Below are 26,268 nucleotides of genomic sequence, written 5' to 3' on the forward strand. Positions count from 1 at the left end.
TTTGGAGGTAAGGCTTTTCATGTCCCCCTCCTTGTACTTGTTCTTTCGTTCTGCTTTATATAATGAGGAAAATTTCGATTAAAAAAAAAATTAATATTGCCAGTTGTCTAACGGTGATGACCAACTACATGTAGCATTTTTTTGGACAGTGTTGAGGCACGTCATGTATAATGTACTAGTACTTCTACATGGGTTGTCTGTCACAACAGATGCTTGTGGAATATACATATATCTAGAAGCAGTAAGGTGGTATTATTGTACACTCGTATACAACATAAAAGACAAGTCGTATAGACTTCCTACTAGTCATAGTCTACAAGCAAAAGTTTATGCAGTCGAAGACAAGCTAATGTTAACGAGGTGTAATATTAAGAGTAACACCACTAATAAGATCACCACCCGATACATTGGATGATGATATAAATAGGTCTCCGCTTCTAGTATTGGAAAATGAAGATGATGATGTAGTTTCACCGAAACTGGCTTTATTATCCGAATGATCAGCATCAGTATATGGCATCATGTGGAGTATGGTTTCTAGCGTCCTAACCACCTCCAGCATTGAGGGTCTGTCTTCTGGTTTGTCCTGGCAACACTTTAGGGCCAACGCCACGAACTTCTCCGCACATTCAGAGGGGTAAGATCCCATGCTGTTTTCCATAATGGAGAACATTACACCCGATTTATGAGCCATATTTACCTGTCATTGACAGTTAAAGGTTATATACACCTATGCTTTTATTGCTAAATTCACTGTTTTTGTATTCCAATAGGTGTTCAGTCAACAGAAATACAACAACAACAACAACAACCCAGTAAAATCCCACATCGTGGGGTCAGTCAACAGAAATACCTCACGGACAATGTTTTTTCCATGTGAGATAGGATGCATGCCAGTTAAGATCTCCAGAAATACAACCCCAAGGCTGTAGACATCACTTTTATCTGTCATCTTACGGGTCAAGAAATATTCGGGATCAAGGTAACCCTGTGCATATACACAACATAATCAGCGAGATCATTGCACAATTATTTCTTTAAATCTAGAGCTTCATGTTAAGCATAGTCAGACTTACAGGTGTCCCCTTCACCATTGTTGACACATGATTAGGCAGAAGACCTTCGTCATCCTGGACAGGTGCAAGCCGAGACAATCCAAAATCAGCAACTTTAGCAGTGAGTTTAGAGTCTAAAAGAATATTGCTGGCTTTAATATCCCTGTGGAATATGGGTGGATCAGCTTCAGTATGGAGGTAAAGGATGCCCTTTGATGCCCCCAGTGCGATCTTCAACCTTGCTCCAAACTTCAAATTTTGTTTACATTTAGCTGTCAAATGATGAAAAATCACCTACTCAGATAGCAATACAAAATTTTGTTGACCAAAGTCGATTTTAAATTTATCACAGCCGCATAAAGAAACTTATAACTTTTCTTGTTATGATAAGGAAAAGGAAGATGGAATCTATGTTTCTCTGACTATTAGACTTCCTGCGGTATCTTTTCCATTATGCAACTTTTAGATCGGTGACCACCTTGACATTGGTTTCTCTACCAACACAATAAAATACTGAAGCATGCATTATCAATTCACCATAGTACTGATGACACTACATGTGGAAGGATCATCTATTAATATTTCAACCCCGCCCTGGCTCTTCACTCCTAAACTAAAAGAAAGAAATTGAGGAGGATTAATCATATGAAAGCTAGAAACAACCAGGAAACAGTTACCTACCGGAAAGCCAATCTCGCAAAGTTCCATTGGGCATGAACTCATAAACCAGCATCTGCAAATGTATACAGAAGACTCTTTAACTGCTTGACTGTATAACTCTTTGTGCTAAAAAAGAAGACTTTAGCAGCTAATGAAAGCATTTAGTCTGCAATCTTTTAGTATGCTACACATTCAGTCTGATCATTAGCAACTGAAGTGAGAAAGAATAAAAGAAGGTTTATGATGCTACACTAAAGAGCTGACTCACTATGATTAGCATGATGAACGGTGTGAATTATTAGTGACTAAAACAGTTGGAATGAAAAGGTTTTCAGGTTTTTTCATACCTGCTCTCCTTCTTCGTTACAGTACCCAAGCAACACCACTAGATTACGGTGATGTAACCTTGATAATAGTTCTATTTCTGTCAAGAATTCCTTTTGCCCCTGCAGGGATCCTTCTTTTGCTCGCTTGATAGCAACAATTGTTTTGTCAGATAAAATTCCCCTAAAGACAGAACCGTATCCTCCTTCACCAACTTTAGTTGAGGTATCAAAGTTGTTAGTGGCCGAGGCCATTTCTCTGAAGGTGAAACTTTTAACGCCATCTACTTTTATAGAGAGTCTTGAAGCTGCAAACCAAAACCCATATTCATCAATTTTGCAGAAAGAATTGAAATAGCAGACTTGATATAAAGTAAAATTATAGCTAACCTAATAAGAGAACTTACACAAACGTTTTCTTGACAAGATGCTTTGATACTTAGCACGTCGTCTTGAGATTAATATAGTGGCCATTGTGGAAACAAAGGCAGCAAAAGCACCTGCTGCTACAATGCAAGCTATCAGAACGCCTCTGCTTTGTTTTTTACCTTGGATTTCAGGACTCACTGCAGATCATACGAGAAATCAATTTTCTTATAAACGAAATAAAAAAATTGAGCCATTATCTGGATTTCCTGAAAAGGTGTCAGCTATTACATTGTGGCAACTAAAAGAAGAACAACTGACAACAAATAAGCAAGATAAGGTATAGAAAACAGATGGTGGGGTCAATGTGCATCTATTTTTAAAGTCCATTTACAAATCTTTGGCAATCAGGAACTGACTTCTGTTTGAGTCCCACCACATCGGTGTGACAAGGGCTGTTTGGTCTTCTTATATGGTCGTGGACAATCCTCCCCTAATGAGCTAGCTTTTAGGGTTGAGTTACGCCCAAGGTCCATTTCTTATCATGGTACCGGAGCTCAACCTATCCCAATTCTCATTTCCGATGTTGGGCCCCCATAATAAATTGTGTACACACAAGATATCCAGTCTTGGACCTACGGTGTGTGTGTGTGTGAAGACTCCCACATCGGCCCTTTCAGGGATGGGTGGTCTCTTTAATATGGTTTGGGCAATCCTCATGTCTTGACTTAGCTTTTGGGATTGAGTTAGGCCCAAGATCTATTTTCTTTAACATGGTTCACACGATGATGATAAGTCAAGTGATTTTACTTTGAAAAGGTTTAAGGTCCACTCATAATACTAACCCCCATTATACTTGTTTAAGTTGTCACCATTTATCATCACCCAATTGTGCCTTTGTATCATCTTTCCTCTATTTTCATCCTTTTTTAAAAATCAAAAGTGGTCAAAGACCACAAATATATTGATAAAACAACCAACTACAAAAGAAGGCCAAAAAGAAGCCCAAATAAAAAGAAAATCTGGTTTGCCCCAATGAAGGCCCAACCAAGTAAAGTAAAACAAACAAAAACACAAATCTCAAACATATGATACAATTAGGAAAGTTCTCGACTTCTCCCTAAGTGATAATGCTCAATGTTAATTTGTTTTGATGATTTAACAAACTCAGGGAACAGGTAGAGATCCTGGTCCCTTTGAGGGCATTTTGCTGATAACGATAGCAGACAAATAGTACAAAATAGATCCTCCCAAGTCTGCAGGTCTGTGTGTACGCAACCTAGTCCCTGCACAGAAGGCGAGTTGTCTAACCAATACAAATCGTCCAACGCATTGTATATTACTGATATATACATTCTTTGCAACCAATTCTCACTTGGCTTTTTGGAATCAAAAAAAGGAAATATCCATTGAAGCTCATGCTCTCAAGTATCTGAAATTTGCTCTTAAAGAAGATCAAGGATCTGATAGAGTTATCAGTTGTTTTGTTCTTGTTTTAGAGTTGTAATTTCTTGATCTTAATCTTGTAAGGTCTACTCCTAATCTGTAAAGGAAGCTAGACCAGTTGTTTGTTTTCAATTCTATTGTTCATCTTGTCGAAGTAACTAGAGCTAGTTATGGAGATCACTTGAACTCTAAATCAGCTAGGAGGTTAATGATTTAGGAAGCAGTAGAGTTATTATTTCAAATCTATAACAGAGTTGTTACAAGGAGGAGAGGGATTGTGACTGCAATTCCTAGATTACAATAGCTTGTAATCTAAATCTTTGGCTCAGTTGTTCTAGCCATGTAAAAATCTTGTGTCTATTTTATCTTTCTATTTTTTAAGTTTTTGCACTAATTTGTGATAAGGGACCCGGTCCCAACTGTTCTAGTGGAAGCATACATTCTAACAATTGATATCAGAGCAGGTTTTCTCTATCTGGTTAACACCAAGAGAAGGTCCTGTGAAGATGAATGTTTAGTTCAGATACCCCGAAGGACAGAATATTAATAGACCTCCAGTGTTCAAGGGACATTACTTCTTACTTTAGAAAGAAAGAATGGAAGCTTTCATTCAAGCTAAAGACTATGAACTTTGGACAAAAATTATTGATGGTCCTGAATATCCAATGAAGAGAGACAGTGAAGGTAATGATGTAAAAAAGGAGAAGAGCGAATATGAAGTGGATGACTTTAGATTACTTGAAAAGAATGCAGAAGCTAAGAACATACTTATCTATGGCCTTGGACCAGATGAGTATGTTCAAGTATTCAACTGTACCTCTGCAAAGCAAATCTGGGATGCTCTCATAAAAACATATGAAGTGGAAGATGACAGAATTTATTCTGGTTCAATAATTGCTCTCATGGCAGAATCAGAAGCTGAGGAAGAAACTGAAGAAGAGGTAACACTTCTTGCTCTTAAATAGAACCTGCATACTTATTTTGTGAAAAAATTGAGAAGTCTTGCTACTGTATTGATAGATTCAATTATTGAGCTATCAAGCGATAAGGATAAACTTATTAGATCTAGAAGAACAGTAATGGTCTTGGTGGCTGAAAATACAAATCTTACTCTTGAAATTAAGAAGATGAACCAAAAAATTGTGTTAATGGCAAAGATCTAGTCAGTAGAGTACAACTTGAGCTAGATGGAAAGCTTAGTGATGTTGTAGTAAAGCTTGCTATGATTATTGATAGAAATGTACAGCGTGAAAAGGATCTAGCCCTAGCAAAAGAAGAACTATTTAAATCACTAGAATGGACTGGTTACCCAAAGATTTTTAAAAATGCTATTGATCAGAATAACAATGGCAGAAGAAGTCTAGAAAAACTTAGAATCATTCCCTCTTGCAATTCTAGTGGAAAGTGTTATTCAGAATTTGAAAATTGGTTGTGTCTTCATTGTGGTCGTGATGGTCATTTGAAGAAGGATTGTCTAGCCTTGAAAAGGTTTCTAGACAGGGTCTCTTATCATGATGCACAGGATGTGATGCAGAGAAAGGAACCTAGTTCTAACTCTGAACTTAATCATAAGATGAGAAAAGATACCCTGCCTCATTGGACAAAAAAACTCTTGTTGCACCTTTGTTTGATTATTGGGAACTCAGATTGAAATGGCTTCCTTAATCTAACAAATGATTTGTACTGCAGGAAAGTGGGGGAAGTAACAAACAGTGCTGGTTCATGGACAGTGGTTGCTCAAAGCACATGACTGGCAAGATCGAAAACTTCCTCTCACTTAAGGCACTTCAAGGTCGAGGTGTCTCTTTGGGTAATGACAAGAAAGGTTACATTATAGGAGTGGGAAGAGTTGGTAAATCTCTAAAACACTCCATTGAGAATGTTGGATTTCAATCAGAGATGTGTATTGTTACAAATCTAAAATCGGGAGAAGTGATTCTGACTGCTCACAGATGCAAAAACATGTATTTTGCTGATCTGGATACTGCTCAAGGGAATGATCTTACTTGCTTGAGTGCTCAAAATAAGAGTGCTGATTCGTGGCACAAAAGATTGGGTCATGTAAGCTCGTTGGTATTGAACAAACTGGTATCCAAGGACCTGGTACGTGGGCTGCCAAGACTTAAGTATTCAGAGAACAAAGTGTGTGATTCCTATGTTAAAGGAAAGCAAATCAAATCCTCTTTCAAACCTAAGAAACAAGTGAGTACCAGAAGACCTCCGGAATTAATTCATATGGACTTGTGTGGTCCTGTGAAAATTCAATGGAGAGGAGGAAAGAAATATATTCTGGTGATAGTGGATGACTATTCTCTATACACTTGGACGATGTTTCTGAGGTCAAAGGATGAGACATATGATGTATTGTTGATATTTGTCAAGAGGATTCAGACAAAGTTGAATTGCAAGATCGCTAGAATCAGGTTTGATCATGGGACAGAGTTTGAAAATGTAAGAGTTGATAACCTCTGTGCTGAAAATGGGATACATCACAACTTCTCAGCACCAAGAACTCCTCAGGAAAATGGTGTAGTTGAAAGGAAGAACAGAACCTTGGTTGACATTGCCAGAACCATGCTCATTGACTCAAAACTTCCTAAAAACTTCTGGACAGAAGCTGTTAACACAGCCTGCTATGTGACTAACAAATGTTTAATAAGGTCAATTCTGAACAAAACTCCCTATGAGCTTCTCAATAATAAGAAGCCCAAATTGAGCTATTTAAGAGCATTTGGTTGCAAATGTTTTGTATTGAACAATAGAAAAGATGATCTTGGAAAGTTTGATCCTAGAAGCGATGGAGTTTTTGTAGGATATTCCTCCTCCGGTAAGGCTTACAGGGTCTATAACAAAAGAACTCTGTGCATTGAAGAGAGTGTTCATGTGTTTTTTGATGAAAATGGTGAAATCAAAGATCTTGCAAGCTGAGATGATGATGAACCGGAAGAACTGTTACAAATTCAGAGAGACACCTTCAATGAAGTCAACACCAGTGATGTGAACCCTGTTACTAATGTGGTTAAACCTGGACAAGATGAAGGAACAAGTGAGGATATTGAACCTGAAGAGGGACCTGGTTTCTTTGATAACTCTCCAATGAATGATATTGTTCGAACTGAAAATGAGGATCAGGAAAATGAGAATGAAGAAGTTGAGCAACCTACTCAACCCTCAACATCCAAAATGGGGTGGAAACACAAAAAGTCTCTTCCTCTTGATAATCTGATTTCTCCATTGGATTCTAGAATACAAACTAGATCCAAGACAAGAAATGTAATGGCATTCTCAGCATTTATTTCAACTATTGAGCCAAAAAACATCAAGGAAGCTCTGAAGGATGTTAATTGGGTAAACTCTATGCAATAAGAATTACATCAGTTCAAAGAAGCAAGGTATGGCATCTAGTTCCTAGACCTTCTGATAGAACCATAATTAGGACAAGGTGGGTGTTTACGAACAAACTAGATGAAAATGGAGTCATTACAAGAAACAAGTCAAGATTGGTAGTGCAGGGATATAATCAAGAAGAAGGAATAGATTATGATGAGACATTTTCTCCCGTGGTAAGGATGGAAGTCATCAGAATTCGTATTGCCTTTGCAGCCTTTATGGAGTTTAAACTGTTCCAAATGGATGTGAAAAGTGCCTTTTTAAATGGCTTTCTAAAAGAAGTAGTCTTTGTGAAACAGCCTCCTAGATTTGAGGATGTTGATCATCCAAATCATGTTCTCAAATTGGACAAGGCTTTATACGGACTAAAACAGGCTCCTAAAGCATGGTATAAGAGAGTCAACGTTTCTTCTTGGAAATGGATTCAAAAGAGGAAGGATTGATAACACATTATTCTTGAAGTCTAGAGACAAGGAATTGCTTATTGTTCAAATATATGTTGATGACATTATCTTTGGAGCCACTTCTGAATCTCTTTGTGAAGAATTTGCAAACCTTATGGGAAGTGAGTTTGAAATGAGCATGATGGGAGAGTTAAGCTTCTTTCTGGGACTGCAGATCAAGCAAACACCAACTGGAACGTCTATCTATCAAGAAAAGTACATCAAGGAACTACCAAAAGGTTTCATATGATGGATGCGAAGCCTATTGATACTCCCATGGGAACCAATCTAAAATTGGATGTTGCTGGAACTGATCCTACAGTTAATGAGACTCTGTATAGAGGGATAATTGGGTCCCTACTTTATCTAACTGCTAGCAGGCCTGATATTGTGTTTAGTGTTGGTATGTGTGCAAGGTTCCAGGCTTGTCCAAAGGAATCACATCTGAAAGCTTCCAAGAGAATTCCAAGATATCCGAAGAAGACTGAGGACCTGGTCTTATTTTACCCATCAGGAGACTCTTTTGATTTGGTGGGATATGCAGATGCAGATTATGCAAGGTTTTAGGTTGATAGGAAGAGCACTTCAGGAATGACTCATTTCTTGGGTTCATGACTTATCTCTTGGGGAACTAAAAAGTAGAATTTTGTTGCTCTTTCAATAGCTGAATCTGAATATGTTGCAGCTGCATCATGTTGTGCACAACTGCTAACGATCAAGCAACAACTGGAAGACTTTGGGATTGTCACTCATACAATTCCTCTCTTGTGTGACAACACCGGTGCTCTAAATATGGCAAAAAATCCAGTACAACATAAGCGAACAAAACACATAGATGTCAGACATAATTTTCTAAGAGACAATGTTGAAAAGGGACATATATCCATGAAATTTTGCAAAATTGAGGATCAAATTGCTAACATCTTCACAAAGGCTCTGAACAGAGATCAATTTGAGAAGAACAAACTGAAGTTAGGATTATTAAAGTTGAACTGATCTGCGCAATATGTGAAGCTTGCCACTCTGCTTGACTATGATCAGGATGCAGGTATCTTTAATCTTTGCATTGTTCTATTTGTGACAAGTCAATTAGGTACCTATACAGGTATACACTCACAGGAATTACTATTGAATAAAAAGAGAACTGGAAGGAAAGAAAATTTGTCTACAAAACTACGGAGAGGGACCTGGTCCTGTCTCAAGGTTAGTACTCCTTACATTGCTCTATTAACTGCTTGTGTAAACCATTGTGATTGGCACTTTTCAGCCATCTGTCTTGAACCGTTGTCCAAAAGGTTAAAACTCAATTGTTGTGCTCTTGTCAAAGTAACCTGACTCTTCGGATCAACGAAATTTCTTTTTCCTTCTTTCAAACCTTTCTTCCCTCTCTTTGGTCAATCAACACATTGATCATACTCTTTAATATCTCTTTCAAGTGGACTGTGTTGGAGGAAAAACAGGGCAAGCAAGCAACATGTCTGAATTGTTGTTCGAGCAGGAGCAGTTGAAGCATGAGTTGGAAGATATGACAACACTTTTAAGTGCTAAAGATGCAAAGATTGTGAGGCTTAAGACACAGCTAGCTACAACACAATCAAAGGGACCAGGTTCTTTTGAATTACAAGCTCTCAAGGAAGAAAATGCTAGCCTTGCAACACAAGTCGTCAGTCTCAAAAACAAACTGCTTCTACATCATGAAAGTCATGCTGATCAGATGTCTCTTCTCCTCAAATCTCTCACCCAAAAACCCCCATCCACCTAGTATCAATCTCTATTGATATGTCCCGTTCTTAAACTGATCACAATGGTTTACTTTTCAGTTAATTTGTAATGTTTTGAATATTGTCCTTTCGTTGTGATGAATCAATATTTCTGTTTCTCCAGTTAATCTCTTGGTTCATTGCTTCTTGGCTTGTGCTTGTGTTGCCCTTTGTGGCTATGACTTTTCTATAATAGTGCATGCTAGGATTTTAGTTTACTGTTTTCCTTTTTAATGATATCAAAAGGGGTAATATTGTAAGCTAATGATATGATAGGAAAGCTTGGTAAAAGGGGGAAATTAGGAAACTGGGATATTGGTGAAAGGGGGAATATTGACTATTTGGCTAGGGAGATCAGTTTCTAATTTTGTTCTCAGTTTGTAAAGAAAGAATGTTGTAAAGGAGTTTGCCATCATTAAAAAGGGGGAAAGTGATAATGCTCAATGTTAGTTGGTTTTGATGATTTAACAAACTCAGGGAACAGGTAGAGGACCTGGTCCCTTTAAGGGCATTTTGTTGATAACGACAACAGACAAATAGTACAAAACAGATCCTGCCAAGTCTGCAGGTCTGTGAGTACGCAGTCGAGTCCCTGCGCATAAGGCCAATTGTCTAACCAATACAAATCATCTAACGAATTGTATATCACTAATATATACATTCTTCACAACCAATTCTCACTTGGCTTTTTGGAATCAAAAAAAGGAAATATCCATTGAAGTTCATGCTCTCACGTATCTAAAATTTTCTCTTGAAGAAGATCAAGGATTTGATAGAGTTATCAGCTGTTTTGTTCTTGTTTTAGAGTTGTAATTTCTTGGTCTTAATCTTGTAAGGTCTACTCCTAATTTGTAAAGGAAGCTAGACCAGTTGTTTGTTTTCATTTCTATTGTTCATCTTGTTGAAGTAACTAGAGTTGGTTATGGAGACCACTTGAACTCTAAATCAGCTAGGAGGTTAGTGATTTAGGAAGCAGTAGAATTATTGCTTCAAATCTGTAACAGAGTTGTTACAAGGAGAGGAGAGGGATTGTGAGTACAATTCCTAGATTACAATAGCTTGTAATCTGAATCTTTGGCGCAATTGTTCTGGTGATGTTTTGAGCTGAAATCCTGTGGGGAAAGGTCGTGGTTTTTCTCCCTTCGGCAAGGAGTTTCCACGTAAAAATCTTGTGTCTATTTTATCTTTCTGTTCTTTAAGTTTCTGTATTAATTTTTGATAAGGAACCCGGTCCCAACTGTTCTGGCGTAAGTATACATTCTAACACTAAGTCTATAGGTGAAACACTTCTCGTTTAGGATGGAGGCATGCTATGATTGATGAGATGTTTGTTTTACATGCGAGTGGTACTTAGGATCTTGTTTTTCTCCCTTCAAGTAAATCTACTATTGGTTGTTGTTGGGTTTATGCAATCACAGTTGGGTTTATGCAATCAAGACGGTCATGTTAAACAGCTTAAGTCACTCCTTGTTGTCAAAGGGCATATTCAGATATTTGGGCTTGATGATTGTGATACTTTCTCTCCGGTGGCTAAAATAGCATTTGTCTGCCTTTTTCTATCCATGGTTGTTTGCCATTGGCCTCTTCATCAGTTCGACATTAAGAATGTTTTTCTCCACAGTGACCTTGAGGAAGAAGTCTATATGGAGAAACCATATGGTTTTGTTGCTCAGGGGGAGTCTACTGGCTTGCATGTCAGTTGTGCCGGTTGCTCTATGGTTTGAAACAATCTCCTCGAGAGGAAATTCAACACAATAATTCACGAGTTAGGCATGACTCGCAGTGAAGTTAATCACTCTATGTTTTATCGGCATTCTACTCCAAATCTATGTATTTATTTGGTGGTTTATGTTGACAATATTACTAAAGACTTTGGCAGACTGATGTATTTTCTAGGTGTTTAAGTTGCTCAGTCTAGATCAGGTGATGTTATTTCACAACGAAGGTATGGCTTAGGCATTCTTGAGGAGAAAAGAATGACGGGATATAAATCCATTGACACTCCTATGGATCCGGATGCTAAACTCCTACCCAGACGTGGGAGCTACTCAGTGATCCTGGAAGATATAGGCAGTTGGTTGGTAAGTTGAATTATCTCACACTGACTAGGCCTGACATTTCTTTGCATGTGAGTGTTGTAAGTCAATTTATGTATTCTCCATGTCATAGTCATTGAGAGGCAGTTGTCAGCGTTCCACAATATATAAAATCAGCTCCAGGTAATGGACTACTCTTCGAGAACCAAGGCCATGAGTAGATCGTTCGATATATAGATATTGATTGGGCAGGATCACCTTCTGATAGGATCACATTCTAATAGAAGTTCTACATCCGGATATTGAATTTTAGTTAGAGGTAATTTGGTGTCATGGAAGAGCAAGAAACAAAGTGTAGATGCTCGATCTAGTGCAGAAGCATAGAAGCAGAATTTCGAGCAATGATTGTAGCAACTTGTGAGCTAGTTTGGATTATACAACTTCTTAGAGAATTAAAAATTGGAGAAATTAGTTAGATAGAACTTGTGTGTGCTAACCAAGCAACCCTTGATATCACATCAAATCGCTGGTATTTCATGAGAGGACTAAGTACATTGAGATTGACTGTCACTTTGTCAGAGAAAAGATAATCCCCGGAGATATAGTTACAAAATTTGTTTAGTCTAGTGACCAGTTTGCAAATATTTTAACCAAGTACCTCACTGATCCTCATATTAATTACATTTGTAACAATCTCGGTACATATGACTTGTATGCACCAGCTTAAGGGAGAGAGTTCGAATAGGATTGTATATATTGTCCTACTTGGAAATGAATTGTAATGTAGAGTCTATAAATAGGGCTCTATGTAATAATAGAATGCATAATTTCAATAATATTTTTCTTCTTTATTTCTCACATGGTATTAGAGCCAGACCGATCCCAATTCATTGTTTCTAATGTTGGGCCCCCCGTCTTATATTGTCCGCGCTCCAATGTCAAGTACTGGGCGTGCAGGAAGGTGTTGGAGTCCCACATCGATGGGACAAGGGCTATTCTCCTTATATGGTTTTGGACAATCATCCCCTCAAGAGCTAGCTTTTGGGGCTGAGTTAGGCCCAAGGTCCATTTTTTTAAGAACATTCGTCCCAACAAAAACTGTAAGGGTTGAGATCCTCCAGAATTGAAGCTCCCAAAGAGAGAATGGACCAAACTATATGGGTTTGAACCACTTCAATTTTCAACCTTTTAATCAAGTAACTGAGATCCTTCAAGGTTCCTCAACGTAAAATATCTGAAGTCTTAAAAACACTTTGGGTATAAACAAAGTCTTCATTGTCCTTTCCATTCAATAAATATGAAGTCCTTAGAAGATCATGGATCATAGTCTTCTGTTGCTTATCTAAACTATTTCATATTTTGAATTAAGATCTACTCGTTGACTAGAAGTGGCAATGATAGTCAAATATTTCAATCTTATCCACATGCGGCATGTCAATGATTCGCTTGTCATGCAATTGTAATAACACGGCCTAAATTGTTACAAGTTGAATTAGAATATATTTAAGCTATGAATACTTACAGTATGAATAAGGTCCGAGGAGTGTGAAGTTCAGGAGCTCATACGGTCCAAATAGTTCACTTCCTGGGAATTCCCAGGAGGCAAAAATCTCGCTGATACGAAGAATCTCACTTTCATTAAATGTACTGGCCCCAACCACCGGGAAAAGCTTCAAATTCATCCTCAGACGAGGTCCTTTTTCCCAAAAATATGAATCGATCCAAAATTGGTAAAGGTCCAAGTGAAGGGAACTAGTTACGTAAGACTCGAATAGTTGCTTGTACGGATCAAAATAAGAAATACTAGGACTTTTCAACCTGTACCCAATTCTAAGAGGGGACGCACAAAAGCATGGTTTAGGTGATGCCGGAACATATTCATAATAGTTGTCAGTTGGACAAGATTGAATAGGACAAACACCACTTGGATTTGTTAAATTACTCGGCTCGTCATCTGCTCCAAAGTCAGGGCCACAGTATTTCCTAATGTTTCTGATAATTGTATCGCTGCAGATGGGATTGCTTTGGAACCTGGAAATTTTCTGCTAAAGTTAGGGGAAGATTATGAAAAAAAAATGAATTTGAACATAGCACAAAATCTAAAACATTTTTATTGACATGTTTCTTTTCAGAAACGTAGATTTTCATTTAAGAATTCAAGATGACCATGAGATTGCAAGAGTTCAGAAAGAAATTTGAAAGACGACATGCTGAAAGATGACCACAATTCACTGTCCAAATCAGATATTTATGAATAATTGGACTACAAGAATTAGTGCACAACTGAAAACATGAACTTCAAAAACGTTAACAAAAATGTACAAGTAATTCTAGCACCATAACTCATCTGAGAATTGTGATTAAGAAAACTTCTGGCCTTTTTTATTTGACCTACATTCTCTTTTTGTTGGCACAATTTCCATTCTCCACTTTCCTACATGGGATGTTTCCCTTTTTCAAGAATTTAATGATACCAATTATATCACTTTTGTCTTGATGTGATATACTGCATAAAAGCTCCTTCAGTTCACAAACTTTTAGAATTATATTGTGACACATTAAAAAATCATCATAAGACATGCAGTGGACTCAAATTTTACAGAAACATCCTTCCTCTCTCCATTTGTTCAGGCCTCCTTTAGTGAACCATTAATTAATTGAGGTCTCCACTTCTTAAAACCAACAGACTATGAACCTTTCCCAGTCAACAGATAATAATGGGCCAATCCTATGTAATGCTAGATAAGATGAGAGACTCAACAAAAGCTTTATAAAACGTTGTCCTTTTTCAAGATTTAAGCTGATCAGGACCATAACCCAGACTTTAGGGTTCTTTAGATCTTCATCATTTCATCCTTTTTTCCACTGCAACTAGATGAAAATATGTGACTAAAAATTTCAGAATTACCTTTTCTATCTATACCTCCTTTTTTAAGCATACTTTAATTTTTCAAACAATGAAAAAACTGAAAACCTCAAAGGTGCTCTCAACTCCTTGGCCTTTGCTTTTTGTTTTCATTTTATAAAGCACCATATATGAATTTGCTAAGAGCATGTGTATCAGTGTGTGGGGATAAAACATAACAGAAGTGATTCCATGCATCTTGTGCTTCTTCCAGTAATCCAAGTAACTGTTGTCACACACACGAGGAAAATCAACGTACTTTCCATTTTTGGTTTGCAATATTGCTTCTGATCTTCTAATTTCTTTATCGATTTGTTCGTCCTATTGGATGTGGCCAATGAGGACGTAAACTGATAGTCAAATTTTTCTATTTTTGAATTTGAATGAAGATTCATACCTTAGCGTGACATTTACAGGAGGTTCAAAAGCACCCGAAATGTTTGAAACTGAATTATTCCGCAGATCACTAGGTTTTGCAAAATCAATGAAAGAGTGGTTAGAAAGAAATACTCATTCAAAGGTTTCACTCTGGAAGTAAATATTTGATAAAATATGATGTGTTATCTTTCTGCTACACATCTTACATCACAAGTCTGGAAGTTGTAGTAAAGGTCTTGTTTTGCCAAATGTCAGCGGAAATGGAACCATTCAGAAAGTTGTGCTCAAGAGACCTGTGACAAATTTGTCCCACCAATTCGTTAATGGTACATTTCCTTCAGTGAAAGAGTTGATATTCAAGACAGAGCAGATTCTTACAGTTTCTGCAGGGAAGGAAGGAGAGAAAAGCTCTTGGGAACAGATCCACTAAGACGGTTATGTGATAGATTACTGCATCATGCATTGGAATATACATTAGAATATGTTAAGAAGTAAAAGGAAAACAGGCAATCCTGTTGAAATGTTGTGGAAATGAAAACTAACATGATTTGAATAGCTCTCTGTCATTTTACTTTTAAGGAAATATAAATATATGAAGAAACTACCAAGACCGAAATCAACAAGCTTACATAGTTGTCATATTGTTGGAAAGCTTATTCTGTGGCATAGATCCAGAAAGTTGATTCCAGCTGAGATCACTGTATAGCAAGCAGAAGCTAGACATTTTCAGAAATCTACTAGTTGAACAATCTTGAAGTAAGAAGATACAGATGAAGCTTATCAAAAGAAGCAGAACAAAACAATAACAAACTCACACTTACAGATAGCTTAGGTTTCCTATTCTGCTGAAATCAGGAATGGATCCTTGCAAAGAGCAATTTCTGACACTTCTGCAATATCAGAAGCAGCATTCGATCTTCAATAAGTGTGCGAGATGAGGATCTTAACTTCATGTTTATTTCTACCAACATGTTCTATAATGATAAAAGATCCCATAATCTGTCTTTCACAAATTCACACATAATGTGGGAGTCCAAATACTTTTGTTTCAACTTTTTCCTTTCTCATATATAACTTTTTTGTATCATGAATTTATAATATCTGTTATACCTTCGTACCCTTTCGCTCCACCATCATCTAACATGTAAAGAAAAGAAAAAAATAGAATAAGAAATCTGCTAGGACCGATGCAGTTTAAAAAGATTTAAGGTGGAAAATGAACTGATCACAATCTATATCAGCATCTTAGTTTTCAAATCTTTGGTAAACTTATTGAACCCTCTCGCCATTTTCCTGATAGACTGAATAGGAAAGAGAAACCACAATCCAAATAAAGGATCAAACATTATCAGAAGAGAGAAAGAAGAATACAACAGATGAAGAAATGCATAAGCTGAAAGTCAAAAAGGTATCCAAACCCAAGGGTGTGGCCTAGTGGTCAATGAATATGGAACCATGGAAATCTAGAGTTTGAATCCTAGCTGACAAAAAAAGAACCTAGGTGTCTTCTTCCTTATATGCCTAACGCTTAGAGCTACCCTAGTGCCTACGCTGGTGGGAGAATGTAAGTATATGTTAGAAAAATCAAGGTCCTCACAAGACATCACCATTATCACGAAAGAAAATGGCCAGGAGTTATACAATTAACAGCTCCTTGAGCAAAACACACATGTTTCCCAACTTTTCAACTATTGGCTGCAATAAAGAATGCCTGCATTGGTTCGTAGTTTCACACCTTTAAACATACAAAGCAAGTTCCAAAATCTTTCTCACAAGTAATGAAGTAAACATCAATTTTAAATAACTATGCTATGCATTTCAGACACCTCAATATACAGAAACATAATTGGAGACACTTGCTCTCATTTGCTCTTTACATTTACTACTTACAAGCCAAAGCATTAGTCTTGGAAGCAATAAAAGTGGTGTCAAAAAAAATGTTTCCTGTCGAACAAGGAAGATCCATACCACACGAGATAGAGCTGAGGATTTGCATGAAGGGATAATAAGGATTGAAGATTATCGTTCAATGGCTTCCTTTTAATGGATACACAATATTCAAAAATTGTCTTATACAAATAAAAATATATGGCACATTAGAAAAGGAAGGGAAAAAGAAAACAAACAGAAGGATACTAGCTACAAAAGCACTAGAGCTAAGTATAAGCAGAGGAGCAAATTTCTATAGAAAGCTCGCAAACAAGTAGCAAGCTCCATAAATATGAGACCTCTACTAGGAAAGGAAAGGTAATTCGGTCACGTGTGAAGATGCAATTTCAATTTTATTCTAAGGAAAGCTCAGACTGACAAATCCAATATATTTTATGGATTAATACAGAAATCTCTAAACCACATGATGAATGAGACAGAACTGACAAGATTTTAAATGTCATGGTGCACAACCCTACACATACGCATGGATTCATTTCCATCATCACTCTAGAATATAGTAGTTATACTATTTCTTTTAGAGTGTGAATAACTGTATTGTACCTTAGAGATAACACTCATTCTCATCAACAGGATATAAAAGAAGGAAAAACTGAAAATAATAAACTAGAAGATATTTTCAAGGAGCATTTACAATTTCAGTAATGATGAAAGGTTTCCATAAGAAGCTGGAATCTCAGATCCACTGAAATTGTTATTGTCAAGTTGGCTGCATAAAGGAAAAAAGAATGAAACTTTAGTGTCTATGGATCACAGGAAAGGAAACTTCACACACATCACATTGATAAAAATAAAGCAGCTATCAGATTACATGAAAGGTTTAAGCTGAAGGCAATTTACATCTCCAAAAAGATTTTATAGTATTAGGCATGGCAAGGGATGGATAGATTTTAAGATTTACAGTAATAGAAAGATCTGAAGATGGTGATCAGGAGTGTTCTTAAACTCTATATTTGTTACAATCATGTGATCAGGAGTGTTCTTAAACTCCATATCTGTTACAAGATGTCTAGCTATTTTGCCAATAAAGTGAGTACAGCTAAGATAAACAAGACAGTGTCAGTCAAATAGTAATAGCCCTTCAAAATCTATAACTAGTCTATTCTATTCTCTTTTTTTTTCAAATGTGACTTAATGTTCTATTTATAAACGAGCGGCTTGCCAAAATTGTTAAACCACTTGACAGAAACACAGACAGTGAAAGTTGTTTCTGCAATTAAGTATGACACGGCATAAAATTTACAAAAAGATAACTTGTCAAGATTGTTTAACCACTTGACAGAAAACATTTGGTGAGGGTAGTATCTGCAATAACCAATAATATATACAAGGAACTTACAGTATTTCCAGATCTGGGAGTGCAGAAAACTCAGGAGGAAGGTAGCCAGATAGATTGTTATTATCCAGAAGCCTGTTGAAAAAAGATATTATCACAAGACCATGTAGCAATCAGGTAATTAACAGAAACAGACTAATTTCAAGAGTTATGCCCTAGAGGCCTCTGAGATTATGTGTGTCTGCATGAAAAAGTGACAGCTAAGAGGAATTTTTCTTGTTAACTTACAAGTGAAGAATAGTGGACAAGTTGGAAAGCTCACGAGGAATTTGACCACTCAGTGAATTGTTATTGAAGTGGCTGCAGAGTATCATATGTTAAATTAAATAAGAAAGATGAAAGCTTAGATTTCATTGCATCTGAAAGTTAGCAATCAAATGAGTACTCACATATGTCTGATCTTATTTAAATTAGAAAAGGATTTTGGAATTTCTCCCGATATCTCATTCTCGTCTATCTGGAATCTGTTGAGATTTGATAGATTACCGAGTTCATCTGCTAATGATCCGGACAATTGGTTTCCATTCAAAAGCCTGCATGAACAATATTGCTCCAGGATCAAACCAAAATTGAGATCAATACTTTCACTAGCACAAGGCTTCACTTTTTCTTCAACGAACTTTCTATCAAAAGAATTTTCCAAGTGCCAAAAATTCCTCAAATTTGCAGAATTCAGGTAAATCTTGTTCCTCTACAATCAACAATAAAGTATCTCCATCCCAAAGCGGAATATCTTAACTTGTTCCAGAACAACAATTAAGGCCTCCAATATGAGATTACACAGGAATTATCAGCTATTAATAATATGCATTCCTATTGAATCAGCCCAAGCTTCTACTGTTGACAGCATAGTAAATACATACACTATTTAGCTGTTATCTGAGCATTAGTTGGGGAGTGAGTAGAGGGGGAAATGTGCAAGAAAATGACACTGGAGAAAGGAGTTCACAAATCCATTAAGTCTAACTTACAGAAGTCTCAAAGTTGTGATGCTTCCAATCTCTTTTGGTATGCTCCCAGTCAAATCATTCCACATGAAATTTCTTGTTGTAAACAATAAGAAGAGTAAGTAGCATAGATACGCAAACAATGAAGCCTATCATACTATTATTATCTGTAAAATATAATATTCGTTACAACTTACAAAATTTTAAGATGGGATAGTTGTCCTAGTTCAGGAGCTAAACTTCCAGAGAGATTCTTATTCATGAAACGGCTGCAGAAAGAGTCAAGAGGAAGAGGTTTGACAGTCTTTCATACTTATCCCAAAATATAAAACTAAAGATTTGATGGCCTGTCTTGTATTGCGGTCACACAAGCAAAAGAAAGTATATTTTGTTTGAGGAATCTAAGGCAATGATAAAGAAACTAGAATGACAAGAGAGGTCAACTAACAGACTCCAAAAAAAATTGTGCAGCTGATGGCTCTGCATATGAACAAAATAATTGCTGACACTGTACACTACAGAATGCAGAAAAATAACTTACAGCTCCCTGACATGCAAGTACCCATCAGCACCAGAATTGTTATAGCAAAAAACTCCTGTCCAGTTTGAAGTACAAGGATCACCCTGTTGCCAATCCTTCAGGTGTTTCAGACTATCAATCAAACTACCCTTAACAGATATTAGAGCTGAAACTGCAAATAGGAATAGAACTTCGTTAAGTTTCGAAATAAACCACTATAAGAAGAAAATATACATGGCTTAACATTTCACATATCAATGTGTTAGCTATATAAAGAACATGATCGACCAGATTTATACCAGGGACTAATACGAGAAAGTAGATATCTAGATGTCAAGTCAGAACTGAACTATTGGTATGACTGTAAATATGATGGGTCATACAAGAAAAAAAATGAAACAATGGGATACCAATATCATGAGTTCTTTAGTCCAAAAGAAAGTGCTTGGACTTGCAGTATTAGTTGTGAAGCTCAAAAAGAGAATTTGGATGCACAAAAGTCAGAGCAAAGGCAGGTTGAAAAGGAACAACAATAGTTGCAAAATACTTTTCCCAGACAGCCTCTGCCCTTTGACGTACCAAAAGTCCCAAATATGACGCATGATGTTGACATGGATCTCTTTCTGCCTTCAGAAAATCAGAGAGCCTTAACATTAGCGTGGAGAAAACATGGACCTCACTGTCATTCTCACACTTCACTGAGAAATGAAATGAGGATTAATCATTTCAATTGATCCCAGAAAAGACACAGTTTGTTTGGGCTTTGCTATATGCATTCTTGTTTTTTGGTAACCATTGTGAAATTACCATTAAAAAACAAAACAATAACAAACTATGAGCACTCAATCTCATCACTGCCATCCAGGATAAGTGCAATGAGTATCAAGACTCAAAAAAGGATAACTAATTACATAGCCTCTGCCAAAAACCTCTATTTCTATATGCACGTTTAGAATGACTATAAAACTCAATTCTTCCTACAATTTCCTTCTTTATCTGTGTCACTATATCTGAACTCTGTATTTATTCCTTTGAACAGCCTCCAATTCCTAGCTCTCCATGTATGATATATCAATGCGCCAAGTAAAGCAGCAACTACTTACTTTTTGAAACTATTCCTATGCGTCCTCATGATGCTTGCCAGCACCTGTGTTAGATCCCCTGAAGGTAGATGGACATTCACCCAATGCAGAAATTCACCCCTTTGTGTGGTAAACCAGCTACAACCTACAAGACACAAACAAATGATGATTCGAACAGCTTGTGTCTCGCATAGACAGCAGCTAAGGTCCTCTACCTATATGTGCATGTGGGCTAATCTTTCCTTAGTGAGCAGCCTTTGATGAGCAGCCAACTAAAAAATAAACCTGTCTTCTGGCAGTAAAACTGAATTCCAAATAAGTTCAGCAGCATGCAGTCTGCTGATTACCAAGGAGAACAATATAACATCTAGTGATGGAATAATTTGCACCAGAAGTTAAGACAAATCCCCCCTGAACATACCATTCCCACATTCTATCCTTAAAAGATTTTAATTTCTTCCAATACAAGCTACTATCCAAAGGGACCATGCGAGGCCATATACTAGCATCAGACTTTGTATAAATTCCATTCCCCCATTTCACCCATAGCGAATCTTTTTTCATGACTATTTGCCACAACAACTTACCAACAGAATCCATGTTCCAGAGCCTACAACCTTTAATATTCAGCCCTCCATTCTTTTTAGGTACACAAATTCTGTCCCAGGCAATCAAAGACACTTTCCTCTTTTCAGCTGTGCTCCCTAGGCCCGTCATCTTTGGGTTCCAGGCTAAGGGTTGACTTACCTACTGGTGGGAGTTAGTAGGTGCTATCATGACCTGAGTTTTTGGGTCGTGACATTGAGGCAACCTATTCTTCTTTATTTTTGTTTCTAATAATCCAATGAAACCAACCCTTTCCTCATTGCAAAGAAGTTTGACTTCCTTTTGCTTATTAGGGCCATTCAGCCCCCTAGTGTTCTAGATTAGAATATTAATCATTCCTGATTATAGGAATGTTACTCCTCCCCCTTTCTCCAATAATGCCCTGATCAGTTTGAGAGTGTGATGCACTAAATGTTTTAGTTATTGCCTGGAAAGTATTCTTGTTCAAGACTTCTTGTGGCTGCGGGTGTGGTCTCTGTACCCAACCTGAGATACCTGTCTTGGCCCTTGTGTGATTGGCTGCTAACTGCATTATGTCTAATTTGTGTGGCTTTGGTTCCTGGTGTGAGTATAGCTAGTGCTGGGGCAATGGATGGAATTGGGATTAGTCTCTCTTCATCAGGCTTCTCAGTGACCTGTTCCTATGGTTGTGCCTCCTGTTGGGTAGTTTACTACCACTTTTCTTCCTGCAAACTTTAATTGAGTAACCATATTTGTTACAATGTTTACACAGAATGGTCCTCGATTCATAACTTACCTTTTGTTCAATCAGATGTCCCTTTTCATTTTATGAACATAATAGTATCTGGTCAGTTAGCATCCATCTCCACTTGTACTAAAAGTCTAGAAAAATTCAATCCAACTTCCCTCTCATCGTTATGATCCACCATCAATGGTTTTCCCACCACATTACCAATCTTGCTCAATCCTTTTTGACTCCAGTAGTTGAAGTCCAGTCCTGACAATTTTATCCATATGGGAACAGTACAGAGTTCCTCTCTTGAGAAATCCATTTCTGGATTCCAAGCTTTGACAGTAAAAGGTTTGCTATCAAAATGGTATATACCCCCTTATATGACATCATTTTCCCCCACGGGCCACAGCAGTGTCAAACCTGACCAGAATTACATCATTCTTCAGCATTACAATTTTATTTATCCCATGCTTATCCCACGATCATTGAATGAACCCCTTGATAACAGTGAAGGGTGGCAATGCACCTCGCTAGAACTTAACAGAATCACAGAGTTTCTCCAGTACTCAACCTCTGAACTTATATCTTCCATGTCGATTGCAACGAAAGATGATTCACCTAGCGTTGTAGGAGCTACCTACTCGAGATTAAATCCACCATTCACAATCTTCCCAATGTCAAAATTGAAATGCAACTATATAATAGGTAGTAAAATTATACACACTAACAAGGTGCCCCAAAAATATACATATTTTTCCGATCCTATCCCTTTTAATGAGCTAAGAGAACATAACGCAAGTAGTAGACTTGCATCTATCCAATTCTCAGATACTTTTTCATATGAATTTTGTAAAAGTAGACTTTATTCTCATAAGACTTTTCAAAATATTGATGCCTGTATTCTCATTTGATATTTTTGTTAGGTTAAACAATGGAAACCTGACAGATTTCTTTATAGCAATGTAAATGCAAAAATAACTCATGAAGTAACCCATGCTAAAAGTCCAGAGGTTCTGATATTACACCACATAAACGAAACAAGTTCCTAAAACCATATTCAATTATTTTATAATGTACTAAGACACTTAAAAGAAAGGCTAAAGAACTAAAACAAATTCATCTAGCAAAAGATTGATTGGTACACAATTTTGATGTATCAGTTGTACTATTGATGTAGAGATAATCACCAAAATCCTTCTGCAGAACGAGAAGAGCGCTTTATTCGACTATGGAAGTGAAAAGAAGACACTCTTATAAAAGTGATATTCCAAGGCTTGCTTCATGACACTTCCCATCAGCATAAACTGAATATTTATAGAATTTCAACCACCTATGGATTAGCTTGAGGGCTTGCAAGATGTCTTCCTCATTATGTATTACAAAAAATGCGAACACAGAATTTAGTTGGACGAAATAAGATAGTGAGAAGAAAAACCTGTAGGCCACACAAGCACTGGATGTACTCAGGTGTAGTGCAAGAAAGACAATTAAAGCTTTAAGTCCACTAGCATGACCTTACAATTGAGGTCTTGCACAGAATGTCTTTATCAGTTTACAATTTCACAACACAACTCTTCATCAATTAGAAAAGATACAAATTTCTAAGTAATGAAAATAAGTCAGTTAGGAAAAAATGCTTTAGGGAACCCGAGCAAGGAATGGACTCAATAATAGAGCAAGTAGGACAATTTAACCATTAGAAGAAAGCCCACCTTCAGAGGGGTTGGTTATTTGAGCAGCCACAAGAAGCATATAGCAATGAATTGTTGTAGCAAAAACATATATACAATATCTGAGTCCCTTCATCTTGAAGACCTAGAAACATTTAAGGCAAAGATAAGTCAGGTGGCTACTTTTCACTCTTATGAAGCTAGAAATTACCAAAATCCACTACTAGATCCAGATTCACTATGAGATTCTTTAAGTGGCTTACTAAGGATTTAACTAAACAAAAATCAAATATATATTTTGTACAGAACCTTGTGGCCTAAAGCCAGTCCTCATTTCCTAAAAGAATACAAGTGGAAGGTTACATTTACTCACTTCGTGAGCATTCTTTTCCCTATGTAGTAAATTTATAAGCAATGAATCTGGTCGTGAATGGAACCCAAAAAGGATTAAGTTGTAGAGACTAATAGCTGGTATTAAGAAAACTAGTGTTCATGTTCATGGTGTCCTTTGTTGAGTCTTTCCAGGAAATCAGTCAGTAAAAGTTTGCCACAAGTGTTGGGATTAAACATTTAAAATGGACAAGCTAGATAGCGTGAAAAGTGATTTGAAATCTTAGAAAGAGAAGTTGAATCAATACTTGGAATTGCTGGATACTAGACAGATATTCCTTTGTTAGTAGTTTGGACTGCTGAGGCTAAATTTCCTTAGGCTACCGAAAATAAAAGTCAATATATTAACGACTCTAATGCAGTTGATTTCTTATATAGTATCATCAATTCATGAATGATAAAAAGAAAAGTTAGTACAAGTGGATAAAAGAGGAGGAAAAGCATTAGCATACCTGAGTTGATAGAAGGAAGAACCAAAAGTGAAAATGGAAGTGAGCCTGGAGAAGAAAGAAGATAATGATAACTGTCCCTGCCCTGGTACTTAGTAGGATTGATTATCGCCCAATAATATAGTATAGAAAAAGAAAGAGAGAGAAAGAAAGAAAGAAAGAGATGGATGGCATCATTGTCGTTGACATGGTTGGTTGATCCATAAAATGGTTGGATACGAAAGAGAGATATTTATTAACAAAGGGGAAAAGTAAACTCTATAGTTGTTGGGTGTTGGGTGATGATTATATGATCACCAAGTTAAATATTTGAAGAGTTACCTGTGTTAGAACAGGACATACTGATAGCGATTATGAGAGAGGTTACAACTTCACCAATCAAGGAGACAAGTACACGCTGACTCATTTTTTGTCTCTGTCACAATGAAAATGTCCTAGTTCCCCCTACTATTTCTTTCACAAACCTTCAAACTACCCCTTACATTTTATATTAATCCCACTACTATTTAATTACTTATGAAGCCATCTTAAAATGTGTTATTGTATTGTAAAAGCAAGCTCAAACATAATTTATTATCTATCTATTTGTATCATATATTATTATTTTGCCAATAAGTCAAAACTTGAATTACTAAAATATCCATCTAATTAAAAATCCTTTGAAAAAGTAAAAAAAAAAAAAACAGAAGATATTTGTAATGAAACTCTTTCAAAGAAGTGTGTGTCTAGATAGATGTCTTTCTTTAAAGAAAAAGGGTCTAAAATATCTCTTAACTATTCGAATTGGTACAAAACTATCCTTCATCCACCTTTCGGCCCCTAAATACCCCTGACGTCAATCTTTTGACTCAAAAATACTCTCGATGTTAACCTTTTGGCTCATATTTGCCCTCATTTTTAACAGCTTTCCTAAAGTAAAATTATGAAATATTTATTTACTATGTTGTCTAATCTGATTGGTCCAAATTTAAAACATTCTCAAATAAATAACACAAATCACATATAATTCATATTTTGACCTAATACACTTGAAAATAACATTCAAAAAATGATTAATTTCATGATATTTTTTATTGTCCTATTTTAAATTAATACTCAATTTATTATAACTCATCTCATAACTGGGGATCCATCTAATATTCGCGTCTAAATGTTCATCTAATTAAAAAAGATTATTATTTTTTATTAACATAAAATTTTCTATTAATTATCCAATTGTCTTGTCCATTCCCTATTTTTATTTTTTTAAAATCTCTATTCTTAATTAGGATTGAGAGTCTCAAACTTGAAATAAATCTGCATGTTCATATTCTTTTAATTTATATTTTTATTGTCCTCCTCTTGCCGTATCTCCTCAGTCACTCTAGATGCCCAAGTGCCTCCTCAATATCATGGCACTCCTTCCCTTTCTTTCCATTGCCCCATCCATATATGAAGTGTCATCATCAGTATGGGGCCGTTTGTCTATTGCCATCTCTATATCATTATCCGTAAATAGATCAAATAAATATAGTAGCTGAACGACTAGAAAAGCAAATGGTATGGAGGTTGGTGTAGACAAAGATATGACCTTACCACGTAGTGCTCCAAGCTCTTTTGGAATGGCAGCAATGTCGGAAATAGATGAGGACTGCACCCTCGCATTCACCCTCAACTCAAAAGCATTGATATGCACTTGAATATGTCGCTCTCGCTCAGCCAAGGAAGCTACAAATTTTGCCTCCATATGATCCTTTGATTTAGTAATGGGTTTTCTAACCCATGGCTTTAGCTGTTGAATCAACTAACCCAATTGGACCTCCGTCTGTGCCTGCCTCTGCATAAAAGTGTGTAAGGCTTTGGCTGAGATGGTGAATAAGCCT

General features: G+C 36.7%; 1 protein-coding gene across 2 annotated transcripts; it reads right to left on the bottom strand.

Annotated features, from left to right (window-relative positions):
- Positions 1–229: 229 nt before the first annotated feature.
- Positions 230–24,679, bottom strand: LOC129882506 (probable LRR receptor-like serine/threonine-protein kinase At1g06840). 2 transcript variants are annotated; one of them, XM_055956815.1, is made up of 21 exons: positions 24,410–24,679; positions 23,610–23,712; positions 19,537–19,687; positions 19,193–19,264; positions 19,020–19,091; positions 18,438–18,581; positions 18,277–18,348; positions 18,052–18,123; positions 17,347–17,421; positions 15,584–15,652; positions 15,392–15,460; positions 15,141–15,212; positions 14,969–15,055; positions 14,782–14,850; positions 13,002–13,510; positions 2,446–2,604; positions 2,063–2,346; positions 1,737–1,788; positions 1,077–1,327; positions 854–988; positions 230–700 (listed from the first exon to the last, which is right to left on the bottom strand). In XM_055956815.1, the coding sequence occupies exons 2-21, from the start codon at positions 23,701–23,703 to the stop codon at positions 353–355; spliced, it is 2,856 nt and encodes a 951-aa protein (XP_055812790.1). In that variant the 5' UTR covers positions 23,704–23,712; positions 24,410–24,679; the 3' UTR covers positions 230–352. The 2 variants fall into 2 exon arrangements, with proteins under 2 accessions (XP_055812790.1, XP_055812791.1); XM_055956816.1 differs by lacking the exon at positions 24,410–24,679 and adding an exon at positions 20,619–20,742 and having other exon boundaries at positions 23,610–23,698.
- Positions 24,680–26,268: the final 1,589 nt, after the last annotated feature.

The sequence above is a fragment of the Solanum dulcamara genome, chromosome 3, assembly GCF_947179165.1.
Source record: "Solanum dulcamara chromosome 3, daSolDulc1.2, whole genome shotgun sequence".
In the NCBI taxonomy this organism is placed as follows: Eukaryota; Viridiplantae; Streptophyta; class Magnoliopsida; order Solanales; family Solanaceae; genus Solanum; species Solanum dulcamara.

Excerpts from the sequence above, each read along its gene's own strand:
- LOC129882506 (XM_055956815.1), bottom strand. The coding sequence starts at position 23,703 with ATGAAGGGACTCAGATATTGTATATATGTTTTTGCTACAACAATTCAT. Across the intron at positions 19,688-23,609 it reads AATAACCAACCCCTCTGAAG|TTTCAGCTCTAATATCTGTT; the intron begins GTGGGCTTTCTT and ends TCCTATTTGCAG. Across the intron at positions 701-853 it reads GAAAAAACATTGTCCGTGAG|GTAAATATGGCTCATAAATC; the intron begins GTATTTCTGTTG and ends TGTCAATGACAG.